The 18229-nt window shown below is 35.5% G+C and overlaps 1 protein-coding gene across 1 annotated transcript; it reads right to left on the reverse strand.

Annotated features, from left to right (window-relative positions):
* Positions 1-831: 831 nt before the first annotated feature.
* Positions 832-17763, reverse strand: sun2 (Sad1 and UNC84 domain containing 2). The gene is made up of 18 exons (XM_079629549.1): positions 17408-17763; positions 9020-9140; positions 8798-8925; positions 6945-7022; positions 6762-6821; positions 6581-6674; positions 6196-6257; positions 5903-6009; positions 5724-5801; positions 5319-5372; positions 5107-5150; positions 4873-4990; positions 4570-4788; positions 3375-3459; positions 2632-2747; positions 2368-2535; positions 2201-2290; positions 832-2096 (listed from the first exon to the last, which is right to left on the reverse strand). The coding sequence occupies exons 2-18, from the start codon at positions 9136-9138 to the stop codon at positions 1983-1985; spliced, it is 1734 nt and encodes a 577-aa protein (XP_079485675.1). The 5' UTR covers positions 9139-9140; positions 17408-17763; the 3' UTR covers positions 832-1982.
* Positions 17764-18229: the final 466 nt, after the last annotated feature.

Here is an 18229-nt window from a genome sequence, read left to right on the forward strand (position 1 = left end):
CTGGTCAGTCATGGATAAATGAAACCGGATTCCTTCCATTGTTTTGGATTTGTATTGATGTGTCCACACAAGGGAATGAAGAGACAAAACAACTTATGAGAAATGTATTACTACTAGCACCTTCATTTAGCATTAGATACTATATGTGATTGAGGTATACAATTATATCTGTGTCTGTATATATATATATATGTATAGTAATACACCCACAGACTAGTGGCCAAAAGTGATGATGTGTCTGGCCTTCGCATCTTCACCCTTTATAAATATGATTAAAGGTTTGCTCATTTACATAGTTGTGCTTGGAGTCAATTGTTTTATTTGTGATAACGCAATGAAACCTGACAAATTGTGCAGACATAATTTTTGGCCAGAAATTATGAACATGCAAAAACAAGAGAGAACCATTGAAATGTTATAACTGATTATGTTCAAGTCAATGTATACCTTTTCCTTTTATTTTTCTATTATATATATATATATATATATATATATACACATACACATGTTTGCATAGTAAAATAAAACCTGTAGCTCTAGAATATTTTCCTTATATTTGGATGATTTTGATCAAACCTGCAGGATCATAAAAACAAAAAAGTGCATTGCAGGTAGAGTCTGAAGTCAAATTAAATTTGATGGAGGTCTGAAGTATGTTGCTGAATTGCTTGTGTATATGCAATAGATTTGGCTGATGTTCAGCCATGAATAATGAAACGAAGCATGGAAAGATCAGTGCAGTATTACACACACTACATGCAGATGTGCATGAACACTTCTCGTGTGTGCAACTCTTGAAATAATGCATTAATATTTGCATTCACACCATATTGTGTACCATCTCAAATTTATTTAACAAAAAAAACTTTCTTACAAAATAATATCAAATAATGTTACAGAAACGTCATGTAAACTTTGCCAAATTAACATCAGAGCTCTATTAAGCTTGATGAGCAATGTAGAAGGATGCCAAAATAAAAGAATAATAAATCAAATTAAACGATGCACATATTTATACCTTCAAGGAGTTTTAAGTATGCATTCGAGAACACACTGCATCATCAAGCACATATATACACAGAGGACAAGAGTGTGACGTTCAAGAGCACTTCGGTTTGAAAACCCAAAACCTGAGTTTGACTCCACACCTCCCCCGTCCCGCAGAGGAGACGTACCCATGTGTACTCGTCACCCAGGGCAGAAAATAACAGTCTCAGTATCCATAAGGACATTCTCCGTATATGGTTCGACGATGACGTGAATAAACATTACAAAACACAATACTGAGGATAAAACAAATGTAAAAGGCAGAGCAAAACAACACAAATGCTGCTTTATAGTAATTCTAGCTAAGCATGACACTTTTTGTCCTTCATTCGGCTTCATAAATCATATTTACTGTTACACATAACTTAAGGGATAGTTCACCCAAAAATTACAATTCTGTCATCATTTACTCAAGTTGTTCCAAACCTGTATGAGTTTCTTTCTTCTGTTCAGCAAGAAGTTTTAATTAAATATTGGTAACCAGACAGCTGAAGATCCTCAGACTTCCATAGTATTTTTCCCCCCATAAAAATCCATCATTTCATTATTGTTAAAAATCTCTCTTTTTTTCATACAGGTTTGGAACAACAGTAAACGAGTAAACGATGACAGAATAACATTTTTGGGTGAACTATCCCTTTAAGGCTGGCCTTCCTGCATACAAAAATAAATAAATCACAACAGTTCGTTCAAAACTACATAAAAAACAAACATCTCCTATCAGCACTTGCCTGAAAATTAATGTTTGAGGAATGCAAACTGAATATTTTTTAAAAGGGCGATCTTCATTCTGATATCAGTCAAACGTTGCGAGTGCTTTTTGGTATTTGTACATTAGGAAGCTGTCTGATTCCTTCTATAAGAGTCCAGTGCATTTGAGCTTTACATTTTTTTTTTGCATAACGTAAACCAAGAGCGAATGATCTCTTCGGCTCTCAGAAGAGTGAAGGTTCTCCGTGAACTCTGAAGCGATACACACAGGTGTATTCCAGGTGACCCCAGTTGCTCAGGACCCTCAGCTCTGCCATGTTGTAGTTGTCCGAGGCTTCCTACAGGCCAGAACACAGGAACAATTTTAGGATGAATTCACAAAAACGTATCTAAGCCTATCAGAGAATGACTAATAGACATATTAAGACTATGTTTGACTCACCGGAAGCTTGAAAGTCTGAATGGGTTCTCCATCCTGGTCGTACATGAATGTCCCGAGCAGCTTTCCGTCTTCAGTCTCATTAGACATACCCTGAACACAGGACAGGCAAGGGATCTCAATGCTGTCGTTTTATCACTGTTATGGAGAACGTTGGAATATCAACTCACGTAGACAGCAAAATCCTTAGGCGCGCTGTCAATGCGTCCCGTTGGCGAGAGCTCTTTGGGAAGGTGCTCGAGTGTGACGTGGGTGATTCTTACTGGGTAAGATAGTGCGATCACCAGGAAACCCTGTGAGCCTCGGAATGCCCAACACTTCCCGGGATACAGCTCCGGCTACAGCACACACACACACACACACACACACACACTTCGACAGTCAGATTTGTTAAACTGAAGGTGGCCAGTGTGATTTGAGAGTTTGTGGGTTACCTGTATAACAGTGCGAGGGCTTTCTGAATGATACCAGAGAGGAATGCCGAATAAACTCAGACACGCAGATCGGGTCTTATATGTCTCAGAGCAACGAGTGTTTAACACACTGGCACCTACACAAACACACACAGTGAGACTTGTACAGTATGGAACAGTAAAGATTAGTAAAAACTATAATGTTGTGAATTATTATTACAATATAAAATAACTGGCAAAGCTGAATTTTCAGCATCATTACTCCAGTCTTCAGTGTCACATGATCCTCCAGAAATCATTCTAATGTGCCGTTTTGCTGCTCAAGAAACTGTTATTTAACTTATTTTCACTGTTGAAAACAGTTGTGCTGTTTTGTAACATTATCTTTTGTTAAATGTAATGTATCCTTGCTAAATAAAAGTATGGTTTATGTATATCATTTATTTTTATTATACATACAAATTTGAAGGTTCTGAAAATACCGGCACAGAAATAAATTACATTTTGAAATATATTAAAATAGAAAAGTTATTTTAATTTGACAATACTTCTCAATATTGCTGTTTTTTTTCCTATTTCTTTGTCAAATGCAGCCTTGGTGATCTCAAGATACTTCTTTCAAAAACATTAAACATTAAACCCAACAGCAGTGTTTGGACAGTAGCGTATGTATGTATGTATGTATATGAATATATATTAAAACAAATGGTCATTTGAAAGTATAATATAGTCAATGAACAAGTTTTCAAGCAGGACATTTGTACCTGAAGATTCCAAGGCATAGTCCGCCAATCCAATCCCATCTGCCCTGTACAGACCAATTGCCCTCTGGACGATTTCTTTCACATCCTGTTATGCATAAAAAAACACCCATTAATATCATGCGCCCCCCTTTTTTTGAATATACATGAAAATGCACATTCCGAACTTAAATGGTTGTAATTCAAGAATGCTTTGGAGTATAGATGTAAGATTGGTCTTGTTTTTAAGAAGACATTTGGCAGATTTTTGTAGAAGAGAAATAAATTAAGAAAGTTAAACAGAAAAAAAGTTATAGAAGTTTGAGTTTATGAAAATGTACAACGTTAAAAATTTAATTATTCATATTTTATATAAAATATATATTTTCAAAACCTGGAGGACTCTAAAAATGCAAAAAAATCAAAGGCAAAAATCTGAACAAGTTGTGTTTAAAATTTTAGGTTGATATCTCAAAAAATAAGCTTTCAGTAAGATTTTGTTTGGGCGCAGTACCAAACTTTTTCACTAGTTGACATTACTGCCCATATAAGGGCGCCTCCATTTCCATATGTTGTTTGAGGGATCTGAACCATTATTTTTACAATTTTCATACAATTTATGAAGTAGAAATCCTATTCAGAAGTAGTGTTGGAAGTTTGGCAGATTTTTAAATGAATTCCACCTCTAAGAAACACAAAAAGAACACGTATGTGCATTATAGCTCGCTGCCACGAATGGTGAATCACAAATGGTAAATCTATAATTTTTTTATTTATATTTAAAACATTTTCAGACCTTTTTTTCTAAAAAAATTGAATGGATGCTATCTTTTGAACTCTTGGCATGAAAACAAACTGAGGTTTCTACCATTCTTTCATGATTTTTCATGTTCATCACAATTTCAAAATAAAGGTCTGAACACGCCTTAGGAGTATGAAAATATTCTTGTTTCAAATTGATAAATTACGCCTCCTCTGTAATGTATTTTAAAAATCAGTCACCACAAATGAAAACTAGAGATTTTAAGCTTTCAAATGACATATAGTTTGTCAAGATTGGTTTAGGTTTAGTATAGGATATTACTGTTTAAAATATATAATGGCCGCGGGCCCGCCGGCGGGCCGGTGCCAATATAAAGGGTTAAAAGACATCATGACCCTCATGTAAACTTCAGACTGCCCTAAAAATGCATGCATTTGTTCTCTCTCCGACACACACTTGTATCGTGGCGGCTCCGGCTCCTTCCTGGTGCAGCGTCTCTCCCACAGTCCTCCAGACATCTCTGCCGCTCTCTTTCTCATGCACTAGTTTATCCAGTATGCGCTTCTCCAGATCCTCTAGCGCCCTCTGCAGCTCAGGACGGAGCACTACAGTTGAGGTCAGTGAGCTTGGATCTTTCAGGTGTGTTATTAGCCAATCGGATAGCTCTGCTCTCAGCTGCAGAAGAAATGACATGAAGGAATAACTGATTATTAAGTAATTGCTGAATTTAAACGAGCTAAAAGCGTAAAGTGTCCTTACGGTGGTGTTGAGAGTGTCATGTGCATCAACTCTTTCCTTCAGAAGGTCTTGAGCTGACTGAAGATTTGAGAGGCTGGACTTCAGCTCAGAAATCTGCTGCCCGCGCTCAGACTCAACACTAGGGAACATTCAACATCTGCCATCACTGGATCAAATAAGAATGATGCAACATGCACAAGACTAAACATAAAAAAAGTCTACAAAATCAAAGTGAAAAGCTGAATAGACACTAACTTCATCATCTGCTTATTCATAGACCTCAGATCGGTTTGCAGCATCTAGGAGACAAGCACACAAAAACACACATTAGGTGGATGACATCATTTCCTGTTTTGTGCTTTGTTGCTATGACAAGAAACAGAGGAGGTGGAAATGACGTTTACAGTCAGTGGAAATGAAATAGTTGCTAATATAGAGAAGAAAATGTGAAGGTTTGGTTTCCTCACCTCAGATTTGACCTTGTGTTTTGCGCTCTCCGTCTTCAGTAGTTCGATGTCTCTCTGAGATAACAAAGTCAAAGAGAAAGAAATTGGGACGGATCTTTTGTTAGTCCTCCACTTCTGTCACCTGATGCAGTTTGATTTGCATGTTTCTGCTTTACAGCTGAACTCATATGCAGTAGCTGAACTGAACTCATTTCATAATTGATGAACTTTACAGTTATTGAGCTGAACTGACTTCAGCTGGATAATGGTTAGGGTTACTATTGTCTCTTTTACAGCAGAATGGAATTAATGTAAAGCTGCTTTCAAACAATCTGTATTTTATAAAGCGCTATATAAATAAAGCTGGCTTGACACTTTCTTTTTAACAGGCACCAACATAAATGATTGTGATTAGATTTGAATTACCATCAGGTTCTCCTCCCTTTCGTGCAAGCTGGCGATCTCATCCTTCAAGTTAGACAGGCTGGCATGTTGGAGTTGGTCCTAAAAGAGCAAAAATAGCATTTACTAAAATAATAAAACATTTAAGAGAAGCATGCAATAACTGAGCATTATGAAACAGGAGCTTTTTGAGGGCTACTCACATCAAAAGCTGCTTTCATATGTCCATCTGTGTGTTTGACAGATGAAGTCCTGGAAACAACCACATGAGGGGGAGAACGAGACGCAAACGGGAACCAGTACCATATTCCTGCAATAGGTAAATGCAAATGAACTTTTCTTGAGAACTCTATGAGAAATGATCAGGCATGAACACATACATAATATATTTTTCCAGCTACAGTACATGTACACATTCTTGAAGGTTCTCGTGTTATCTTGAAATATATAAGTTTCATTTTTGATATTTTAGAAGAGTGTCCATCAGCTGTCTCACCAAAAATGAGAAAGAGGAGAAGGAGAACCAGTAGGATAGCCTTTCTCATATCTGCTGTGCATCTACAGAGAAAGAGAGGATCGGTGATCATGTGTACAAATAAATCTCGAAATCTCTTTTAAAAAAATGAGCAAGCCATTGAAACGTTTTAGAGCTGAGCGTACCTAGAAAAAAATGAATTCACTTAGTTAATTTATGTTTTTAAACATTACCAAGACTTATTAACAATCCCAGGAAAGTTACAGTGAGTTATTGCATATCATACATGTTCTTAAGGTCACATATTTAATGTAATAACGACACACACACACACACACACACACACACACACACACACACACACACACACACACACACACACACACACACACACACAGCACTGTACCTGCTGAGCAGAAACACATTGATCAGAGACAGTCTTGAGGTGAGGCTGTACCACGCAGTGCCCAGCCACCAGTAGAGCATAACCAGAGCCTGAGCTGCAACACACACACACACACGAGCGCATGACTACAGCAGGAGAAAAACACTGATTGTTCATGTTATAGGGTTTAAACATGTAATACCTGGAGAGTGAAACATGTCCCAAATGCCAAAGCCCGGTTCAGCTACAGACGGGGTAAAACCTGGAGAAAAGGAAAAATAAATTGTCAATTTCTACAACGCTCTTAAGTTGACAATTCAAAAATGGACCAGCACGGCTAACCGACCTTTAAAAAAAAATAAAAAAAAGATCAATGTACACTTACTAGGGTTTGATTTTATGGGTTGTTCATAATGCTCCTCAGCAGAGGAATATCCAGAGGAGAATCCAGCAACAGGCATTCCTGAAACCCAGACACAGTCAAAAGAATGTTGTATATTTTACACATATATAAAATATGACATACTCCTTATATTATATATCATAATTTTGTATTAATATTATATTATTCATAGTAAATGAATAGTAGAACATATGTTTTACATGTATTTATTTACATATACTGTAAATAAGCTTTTATAACATTATCACTACCGTTCAAAAGTTTGGGGTCAGTAAGAGTTTTTTTGTTGTTGTTTTTTGGAAAGAAATTTAAATAAATCAATAATTTTATTCAGCAAGGATACAGTATAGACATTTATTATGTTGCAAAAACTTTCTATTTCAGATAAATGCTGCTCTTTTGAACTTTCTGTTCATCAAAAGCCCCTTTCACACAGAGATTCCGGAAAATACACGGATAAAGTGACCCGGGATTTGACCCGGGTTCGTTTGAAAATGGTTCATTCACACTGCCAGTGATTTGCCGGAATCAGAGAGCGCGTTCACACACAACCCGGGTATGTCCCGGATAGACGCGTGACGTTATGATGTGACGTATAAGGTGGCGAACGAACGATCTCAGCTTCGGCGCGGATTGCAAGGAGCTCTCGGGTCTCTGCTTCAGTCCAGTTTGCAGACATCTTTTCGTTCTTTCTTGTATCGATGACGAACACAAACTTTCTTCTAACAGAGTAACAGAGTGGCACGATAACTACCACATTGCGAAGGCTCGTGCATCATCACTACGACACACCCCTTACGGCATTTGTCCTGGCTTTTGTTCACACAGCGCGCGTTCCGGGTCTGAACACGGCAATGTTACTAGGTCCCCAACCCGGCATCGATCCCGGCATTAAACCCGGGTCGTGTTTGCGTTCACACAGAAGGCGTTCCGGCAATTTGCCGGCAATTTGCCGGGTTCAAAGTGCTGTGTGAATGGGGCTAAAGAATCCTGAAAAGAAATTGTACACAACTGCTTTCAACATTGATAATAATAATAAATGTTTCTTGAGGAGAAAATCAGCATATTAGAATGATTTCTGAAGGATCATGTGACATTGAAAACTGGAGTAATGATGCTAAAAGTTCAGCTTTGATCACAGGAATAAATTAAACATTTTAATAGATTTTTTTTTTGCTGTATTTTGGATCAAATAAATGAAGCCTTGTTGAGCAGAAGATACTTATTGTCTAATAATTTTGGCCACCACTGTGTGTATGATGTATATATATATATATATATACACACTTAATTTTTATGGTCCCTTTTGAATATTCTGTTGACTAAGTAACTTTGCCACTACAGTCTACATTTTACATGCTACTCTCATTCGAGTATTAGTAGTCTGTCTGCTTAATATCTGCTAACTCTTTATTGTGATGATGATCCTCCAACAGACATTCTACTGACTATAAGAATCTTTGCAAGTACATATCAACTTATTCTAACCGGAGCCCTACCAGTCTACTAACACTCTAATAAGAGCTAGTAGACATATAGGTGCAACGTTACTATAATAGTCAACAGTATGTGTTAAAGAGACCATCAAAATAAAGTGAAACCTAATATATACATATATATATATATATACACACACACACACTCGCACTTGCACATTAAGCAAACATGCTTGAGCTTCTGTTTGACACACACACACACACACACACACACACACACACACACACACACACACACACACACACACACACACACACACACACACACACACACACACACACACACACACACACACACACATATACTTTATTGCAGATTCTGTGTGTGTAGATACTAACCATTCTTATTTTCAGTGGCAGTGAGGTCACTGCGCTGCCCGGTCTGTATCTGAGTCACACTACTCGCGCGACTGGAATTACGGGAAACACTGCCTGCGCTCTTGCGACCAGTCCTCTTTTTGAAGATCCTGCAGGAAAGCATCTGTCTCAGGTTCACTGCCATTAATGCACATGCAAACTATGTATCTGATGGACGGAGAGCTCCAGCACATACAAACACACCTGGTTGGGCTCTCTTTGTAAGAGACGTGGCCAGTGGTTTCAGTGGAGCTGGTGCTGGCAGCGTCATCATCAGGAAAGGTCGTCCCTTTGGAACCTAACCTTGTGCTTCGCCTTGACATCACTGTAGAACACATAAATATATAGATAGTGTAAAAAGTAATTTAACTTATTAGTGGTTATTGATAACTCAAACATCACTGAGTTGTAGTACTCCAGCTCATATTTAGGTCCCAATAGTTACTAGTTAATAGTTCCTCCCTTTCCATTAAATGTTCCTGTCTTTATTATTACATTTACTCATTAGCAAACACCTTACTGACTCATGAGAAAACAATAAAACACTGTGAATCAGATGACCAAAATAAAAAACATCACAATAAACGTGACATTTAATATTCCACAGCTTCTCGCAGTCTGATACTGATCTTTGCGTAATTCCTAATCTCAAACGGCAGGCTCATCTCGTGCAGGGTGACGGAGCGTTTAGCAGCAGATTACCTGAAGGAGAGCACGTGGAGCTCCACGGACCTCAAGTTCCCCTTCAGTCAGTTACATGTACATTAAGTCCCTTGAGTTAGATAACTGTGGTTAGTCTCAACAACAGACTGTCCAGTTCTGTGCGAATGGAGAAATACAAACACTCACTCTGTGCTCCTATCGCCTATTCTTTTTAATACAGCATAAGCATTTATGATTTGTAATGAAAGCACCTATTCTTTTCCCCCCTACAAATCCTTAATCCTGATTCAACTAATACCCCAGAAGCATTTAAGACATGCCTGCACACTTACAAACTACTCAATGGACAATGTTAGAGGATAACACAAAGGTGAGACAAGATGCAAAGTACTAGTACTGTATAACCACGTTTATCCAGATATGTCAGAACTTATACATGTCAATGGAGAAATAGATGCAAAATATAAACGATTCAATAGAGCTTAAGTAAATAACACTTCAGGCTGTTTGATGCAACACTTCCAGTGCTTTAAAACTAAATCCTTGTCTTTAGCTAATAATCCCTCCAATGGCTATTTTAAACTGACAGTGTTGTTTAACAGCTCTGCTAAGTTCATTTAGTTCATCATTCTCTCATTTGTTTTGTTTTATAACACATGAGTAACATGTTTTTTTTTTTTTTTTTTTGCTGTTGGACCTGTGAATCTATTTTCACTCTCCTCTCTTCATTCAATATGCAATTTTTTTGAGAAAACAACTTGTATACAAAAACTTATAAATATATAAAATAGGTTAAAGGGACGTTAAAAGTAAAGTATTTCATTTTTTACAGTCATTTTGGCGAGTAATTATTTTTATGTTATGGCCAACAACAAATAGTACATAGGCCTACTATTATTATATTATACATATTAACATGAGTATCAATTATGCAAACACAAACAATCCGTTATATAGCCTGGTAAGAGGCAAAGTAAGTTTCCAGTCCTACTGTGCGAGAGTTATAACGTTAGGCGGTTCTCTTGATATTAGCGCCAATTTTAACCACAAAGGAAGGTTTCTTAGTAAAACTGGGTCATTCTGTTTTACTTCCTTGACGTGGATGCAAATTAAATGCTTTCTGGGACGGAATAGCATAGTTCTTTGATGAATAATTATAAACAGACTTCCTAAATGAGAATACAACTACACATGACGTGTATTAAATATTAGCGGGGTAAAGTTAGTTTTAGGTTCGATATTCGCTGCATATTCACATAGGCTGCTTTAGGGACCGTCTGCAAATTCAGCCCAATGTGCAAACCGAAGTCCTATAATTAATGTTTTTTCGAGTTCCAAAGGTTGTAGTAGTACCCTAGTGACCAGACTGACTTACTACAGGTGAAATTTTAACAATACCTCCCTTACTGTACGTACAGTACACAAATATTAATATGAAAATAATACTGTAATTCACCTATAGTGTTTTTTTCATGTTTCAAAGGTTGTAGTAGTACCCTATTGACCAGACTGACTTACTACAGGTGAAAATGTAACAATATGTCCCTTACTGTACGTACAGTACACAAATATTAATATGAAAATATTACTGTAATTCACCTATAGTGTTTTTTCATGTTTCAAAGGTTGTAGTAATTCTCTAGTGACCAGACTGACTTACTACAGGTGAAATTTTGACCATATCTCCCTTACTGTACGTACAGTACACAAATATTAATATGAAAATATTACTGTATTTCACCTATAGTGTTTTTTGAAGTTTCAAAGGTTGTAGTAATTCCCTAGTGACCAGACTGACTTACTACAGGTGAAATTTTGACCATACCTCCCTTACTGTACGTACAGTACACAAATATTAATATGAAAATATTACTGTAATTCACCTATAGTGTTTTTTCATGTTTCAAAGGTTGTAGTAATTCTGTAGTGACCAGACTGACTTACTACAGGTGAAATTTTGACCATATCTCCCTTACTGTACGTACAGTACACAAATATTAAAATGAAAATATTACTGTAATTCACTTAAAGTGTTTTTTTATGTTTCAAAGGTTGTAGTAATTCCCTAGTGACCAGAGTGACTTACTACAGGTGACATTTTGACCATACCTCCCTTACTGTACGTACAGTACACAAATATTAATATGAAAATATTACTGTAATTCACCTATAGTGTTTTTTTTATGTTTCAAAGGTTGTAGTAATTCCCTAGTGACCAGACTGACTTACTACAGGTGAAATTTTGACCATACCTCCCTTACTGTATGTACAGTACACAAATATTAATATGAAAATATTACTGTAATTCACTTAGTGTTTTTTTTCATGTTTCAAAGGCTGTAGTAATTCCCTAGTGACATGACTGACTTACTACAGGTGAAAATTTAACAATACGTCCCTTACTGTACATACAGTACACAAATATTGATACTAAAATATTACTGTAATTCACTTACTGTTTTTTTTCATATTTCAAAGGTTGTAGTAATTCTCTAGTGACCAGACTGACTTACTACAGGTGAAAATTGAACAATAAGTCCCTTACTGTACGTACAGTACACAAATATTAAAATGAAAATATTACTGTAATTCACCTATAGTGTTTTTTCATGTTTCAAAGGTTGTAGTAATTCTCTAGTGACCAGACTGACTTACTACATGTGCAATTTTGACCATACCTCCCTTACTGTACGTACAGTACACACATATTGATATGAAAATATTACTGTAATTCACTTACTGTTTTTTTTCATATTTCAAAGGTTGTAGTAGTACCCTAGTGACCAGACTGACTTACTACAGGTGAAAATTTAACAATACCTCCCTTACTGTACGTACAGTACACAAATATTAATATGAAAATATTACTGTAATTCACTTAAAGTGTTTTTTTATGTTTCAAAGGTTGTAGTAATTCCCTAGTGACCAGACTGACTTACTACAGGTGACATTTTGACCATACCTCCCTTACTGTACGTACAGTACACAAATATTAATATGAAAATATTACTGTAATTCACCTATAGTGTTTTTTGAAGTTTCAAAGGTTGTAGTAATTCACTAGTGACCAGACTGACTTACTACAGGTGAAAATTGAACAATAAGTCCCTTACTGTACGTACAGTACACAAATATTAATATGAAAATATTACTGTAATTCACCTATAGTGTTTTTTCATGTTTCAAAGGTTGTAGTAATTCCCTAGTGACCATTTTCACCTGTAGTAAGTCATTCTGGTCACTAGGGTACTACTACAACCTTTGAAATATGAAAAAAATATTTAGGTGAATTACAGTAATATTTTAGTATCAATATTTGTGTACTTCCCCTACAGTAAAGGATATATTGTTAAAAATTCACCTGCAGTAAGTCAGTCTGGTCACTAGGGAATTACTACAACCTTTGAAATATGAAAAAACACTATAGGTGAATTACAGTAATATTTTCATATTAATATTTGTGTACTGTATGTACAGTAAGGGACTTATTGTTACATTTTCACCTGTAGTAAGTCAGTCTGGTCACTAGGGAATTACTACAACCTTTGAAACTTCAAAAAACACTATAGGTGAATTACAGTAATATTTTCATATTAATATTTGTGTACTGTACGTACAGTAAGGGAGGTATGGTCAAAATGTCACCTGTAGTAAGTCACTCTGGTCACTAGGGAATTACTACAACCTTTGAAACATAAAAAAACACTTTAAGTGAATTACAGTAATATTTTCATATTAATATTTGTGTACTGTACGTACAGTAAGGGAGATATGGTCAAAATTTCACCTGTAGTAAGTCAGTCTGGTCACTAGGGAATTACTACAACCTTTGAAACATGAAAAAACACTATAGGTGAATTACAGTAATATTTTCATTTTAATATTTGTGTACTGTACGTACAGTAAGGGACGTATTGTTACATTTTCACCTGTAGTAAGTCAGTCTACTCACTAGGGAATTACTACAACCTTTGAAACATGAAAAAACACTATAGGTGAATTACAGTAATATTTTCATATTAATATTTGTGTACTGTACGTACAGTAAGGGACTTATTGTTCAATTTTCACCTGTAGTAAGTCAGTCTGGTCACTAGGGAATTACTACAACCTTTGAAACTTGAAAAAACACTAAAGGTGAATTACAGTAATATTTTCATATTAATATTTGTGTACTGTACGTACAGTAAGGGACTTATTGTTCAATTTTCACCTGTAGTAAGTCAGTCTGGTCACTAAGGAATTACTACAACCTTTGAAACTTGAAAAAACACTAAAGGTGAAATACAGTAATATTTTAATATTAATATTTGTGTACTGTACGTACAGTAAGGGAGATATGGTCAAAATTTCACCTGTAGTAAGTCAGTCTGGTCACTAGGGAATTACTACAACCTTTGAAACATGAAAAAACACTATAGGTGAATTACAGTAATATTTTCATATTAATATTTGTGTACTGTACGTACAGTAAGGGACATATTGTTACATTTTCACCTGTAGTAAGTCAGTCTGGTCACTAGGGAATTACTACAACCTTTGAAACTTCAAAAAACACTATAGGTAAAATACAGTAATATTTTCATATTAATATTTGTGTACTGTACGTACAGTAAGGGAGATATGGTCAAAATTTCACCTGTAGTAAGTCAGTCTGGTCACTAGAGAATTACTACAACCTTTGAAACATGAAAAAACACTATAGGTGAATTACAGTAATATTTTCATATTAATATTTGTGTACTGTACGTACAGTAAGGGACATATTGTTACATTTTCACCTGTAGTAAGTCAGTCTGGTCACTAGGGAATTACTACAACCTTTGAAACTTCAAAAAACACTATAGGTGAATTACAGTAATATTTTCATATTAATATTTGTGTACTGTACGTACAGTAAGGGACATATTGTTACATTTTCACCTGTAGTAAGTCAGTCTGGTCACTAGGGAATTACTACAACCTTTGAAACTTCAAAAAACACTATAGGTGAATTACAGTAATATTTTCATATTAATATTTGTGTACTGTACGTACAGTAAGGGAGGTATGGTCAAAATGTCACCTGTAGTAAGTCAGTCTGGTCACTAGGGAATTACTACAACCTTTGAAACATGAAAAAACACTATAGGTGAATTACAGTAATATTTTCATTTTAATATTTGTGTACTGTACGTACAGTAAGGGAGGTATTGTTAAAATTTCACCTGTAGTAAGTCAGTCTGGTCACTAGGGAATTACTACAACCTTTGAAACATGAAAAAACACTATAGGTGAATTACAGTAATATTTTAATTTTAATATTTGTGTACTGTACGTACAGTAAGGGAGGTATGGTCAAAATTTCACCTGTAGTAAGTCAGTCTGGTCACTAGAGAATTACTACAACCTTTGAAACATGAAAAAACACTATAAGTGAATTACAGTATTAGTTTCATATTAATATTTGTGTACTGTACGTACAGTAAGGGACTTATTGTTCAATTTTCACCTGTAGTAAGTCAGTCTGGTCACTAGGGAATTACTACAACCTTTGAAACTTGAAAAAACACTAAAGGTGAAATACAGTAATATTTTCATATTAATATTTGTGTACTGTACGTACAGTAAGGGAGGTATGGTCAAAATTTCACCTGTAGTAAGTCAGTCTGGTCACTAGGGAATTACTACAACCTTTGAAACATGAAAAAACACTATAGGTGAATTACAGTAATATTTTAATTTTAATATTTGTGTACTGTACGTACAGTAAGGGAGGTATGGTCAAAATTTCACCTGTAGTAAGTCAGTCTGGTCACTAGAGAATTACTACAACCTTTGAAACATGAAAAAACACTATAAGTGAATTACAGTATTAGTTTCATATTAATATTTGTGTACTGTACGTACAGTAAGGGACTTATTGTTCAATTTTCACCTGTAGTAAGTCAGTCTGGTCACTAGGGAATTACTACAACCTTTGAAACTTGAAAAAACACTAAAGGTGAAATACAGTAATATTTTCATATTAATATTTGTGTACTGTACGTACAGTAAGGGAGGTATGGTCAAAATTTCACCTGTAGTAAGTCAGTCTGGTCACTAGAGAATTACTACAACCTTTGAAACATGAAAAAACACTATAAGTGAATTACAGTAATATTTTCATTTTAATATTTGTGTACTGTACGTACAGTAAGGGAGGTATGGTCAAAATTTCACCTGTAGTAAGTCAGTCTGGTCACTAGGGAATTACTACAACCTTTGAAACATGAAAAAACACTATAGGTGAATTACAGTAATATTTTCATATTAATATTTGTGTACTGTACGTACAGTAAGGGACGTATTGTTAAATTTTCACCTGTAGTAAGTCAGTCTGGTCACTAGGGAATTACTACAACCTTTGAAACATGAAAAAACACTATAGGTGAATTACAGTAATATTTTAGTATCAATATTTGTGTACTTCCCCTACAGTAAAGGATATATTGTTAAAAATTCACCTGCAGTAAGTCAGTCTGGTCACTAGGGAATTACTACAACCTTTGAAACATGAAAAAACACTATAGGTGAATTACAGTAATATTTTCATTTTAATATTTGTGTACTGTACGTACAGTAAGGGAGGTATTGTTAAATTTTAACCTGTAGTAAGTCAGTCTGGTCACTAGGGTACTACTACAACCTTTGAAATATAAAAAAAAAACTGTAAGTGAATTACAGTAATATTTTCATATCAATATTTGTGTACTGTATGTACAGTAAAGGATGTATTGTTAAATTTTCACCTGTAGTAAGTCAGTCTGGTCACTAGGGTACTACTACAACCTTTGAAATATGAAAAAAAAAACAGTAAGTGAATTACAGTAATATTTTAGTATCAATATTTGTGTACTGTACGTACAGTAAAGGATGTATTGTTAAAATTTTACCTGTAGTAATTTAGTCTGGTCACTAGGGAATTACTACAACCTTTGAAATATAATAAAAAATATGTAGGTGATTTACAGTTATCTTTTATGATCAATATTTGTGTACTGTACGTACAGTAAGGGATGTATTGTTAAAATGTCACCTGTAGTAAGTCAGTCTGGTCATTAGAGAATTACTATAACATTTGAAACATGAAAAAACACTTTAGGTGAATTACAGTAATATTTTCATATTCATATTTGTGTACTGTACGTACAGTAAGGGAGGTATTGTTAGAATGTCACCTGTAGTAAGTCAGTCTGGTCACTAGGGAATTACTACAACATTTTAAACATGACAAAACACTTTAGGTGAATTATTTTCATATTAATATTTGTATATTGTACAGTATGGGAGGTATTGGCAAAATGTCACTGGTAAGTCGATGTTACTAATAGTATCCCACTGCAAGCTTTTTATTTAAACATGTCCTTTTTTTAAGTATAAAAAGTCATTTTAACTAGTAAAAATTATACGTTTTAACGCAGTTGGTGTAATTGGCAGACGTTCCCTCAAGCATTATGAGCCGTGACAGCGCGTTAAAGCACTCTCAGGTATAAATATGCAGCTATAATGCACGTAAGGTTATTTTTAACGAATTTTTCATGTCGACATACATTGATTGACTACTGTTAAAAGTAATTCTGGTATTGATATATCTGTAAGACTGCCGACTTTATAGAGCAGTGACATGGAAAAACGAATGTCTGGCGAATATCGAACCTAAAACTAACTTTACCCCGCTTTAAATATTTAGTAGGCTATTTAGTTGTAGCACATATACATTTGTAGTACGTGTAACGTTAGTCGTATCACGTGTAATTAGTTTGTAGCACATTTCTCTGAAATACTCCATCAGCATCATTTCTACAGCTCGTATGCCATGATGACTCTCATAAGCACGCATCTAGACGATGCTTTTGAAAATGTAAGCTAGCGTTCAGTTCATAAGTTACACACTCGCGGTCGTCTCACCTTCTCAGTGGGTCTCCAGGAAGACATGCAGCCTGTCAAAACCTGTCAAAGTGCGAACCGCTCATCCGAAACGGCTCCGCAATAACGGAATAGCTAAAGATACTTCGTATACTCGGAATATACGGTATAACGTTACTCGCTCCAACTAACGTTATGCGTCTTATAACGGTTTCGAAAGGGATACGACAAGATGCTGTGAGGACGGAAGAGCTCTTCTTATCAGGAAGGGTCTTTTGACAGTTGTCAGCGCGGCGGCTCCACCTCTCGATGTCGTTTCGGGTTGTTTATAGAAAGATGAGGTCGACAGTCAGCGACGGCTACTGTTACTGTCCTGCTGCCACTGTGCGCCTCCTGCCGGTGGACTTACGTTAGTTACGCAGGAAATACAGCCCGTCGAACGAGAGCTCTAGTGTTTCACACCCGTAAAACGCACAATTCACAACATATTCATTTTACATAACTTCTTTGTTTGTTCAAATTGCTGTTTTCAATAACTTTTATGTTGATTCAAACTTACCTTTTCACGAGCAAGTGACTTTGCCCAACCGCAGCATATAGGCTACGAACGGTTTGCCTGCGAACATTCAGATATAAATAATAAACGTCACTTTATATCTCGCTAGTTAGATAAACAAACTGTATTAACCCTTCTGTCGCACCGATTAAAATAAAACACTGATTAAATTAAATCAATAAATATTTTTTTTAATTTAAAAAAATAAAATAAAATAAATTAATCTACAGCAGGCTACAGCACATGTGAGTGGACGTATACATAGGCTATAAATATAAATATATATATATATATATATTACTATTAAT

The sequence above is a fragment of the Phoxinus phoxinus genome (assembly GCF_949152265.1).
Source record: "Phoxinus phoxinus genome assembly, chromosome: 11".
Classification (NCBI taxonomy): Eukaryota; Metazoa; Chordata; class Actinopteri; order Cypriniformes; family Leuciscidae; genus Phoxinus; species Phoxinus phoxinus.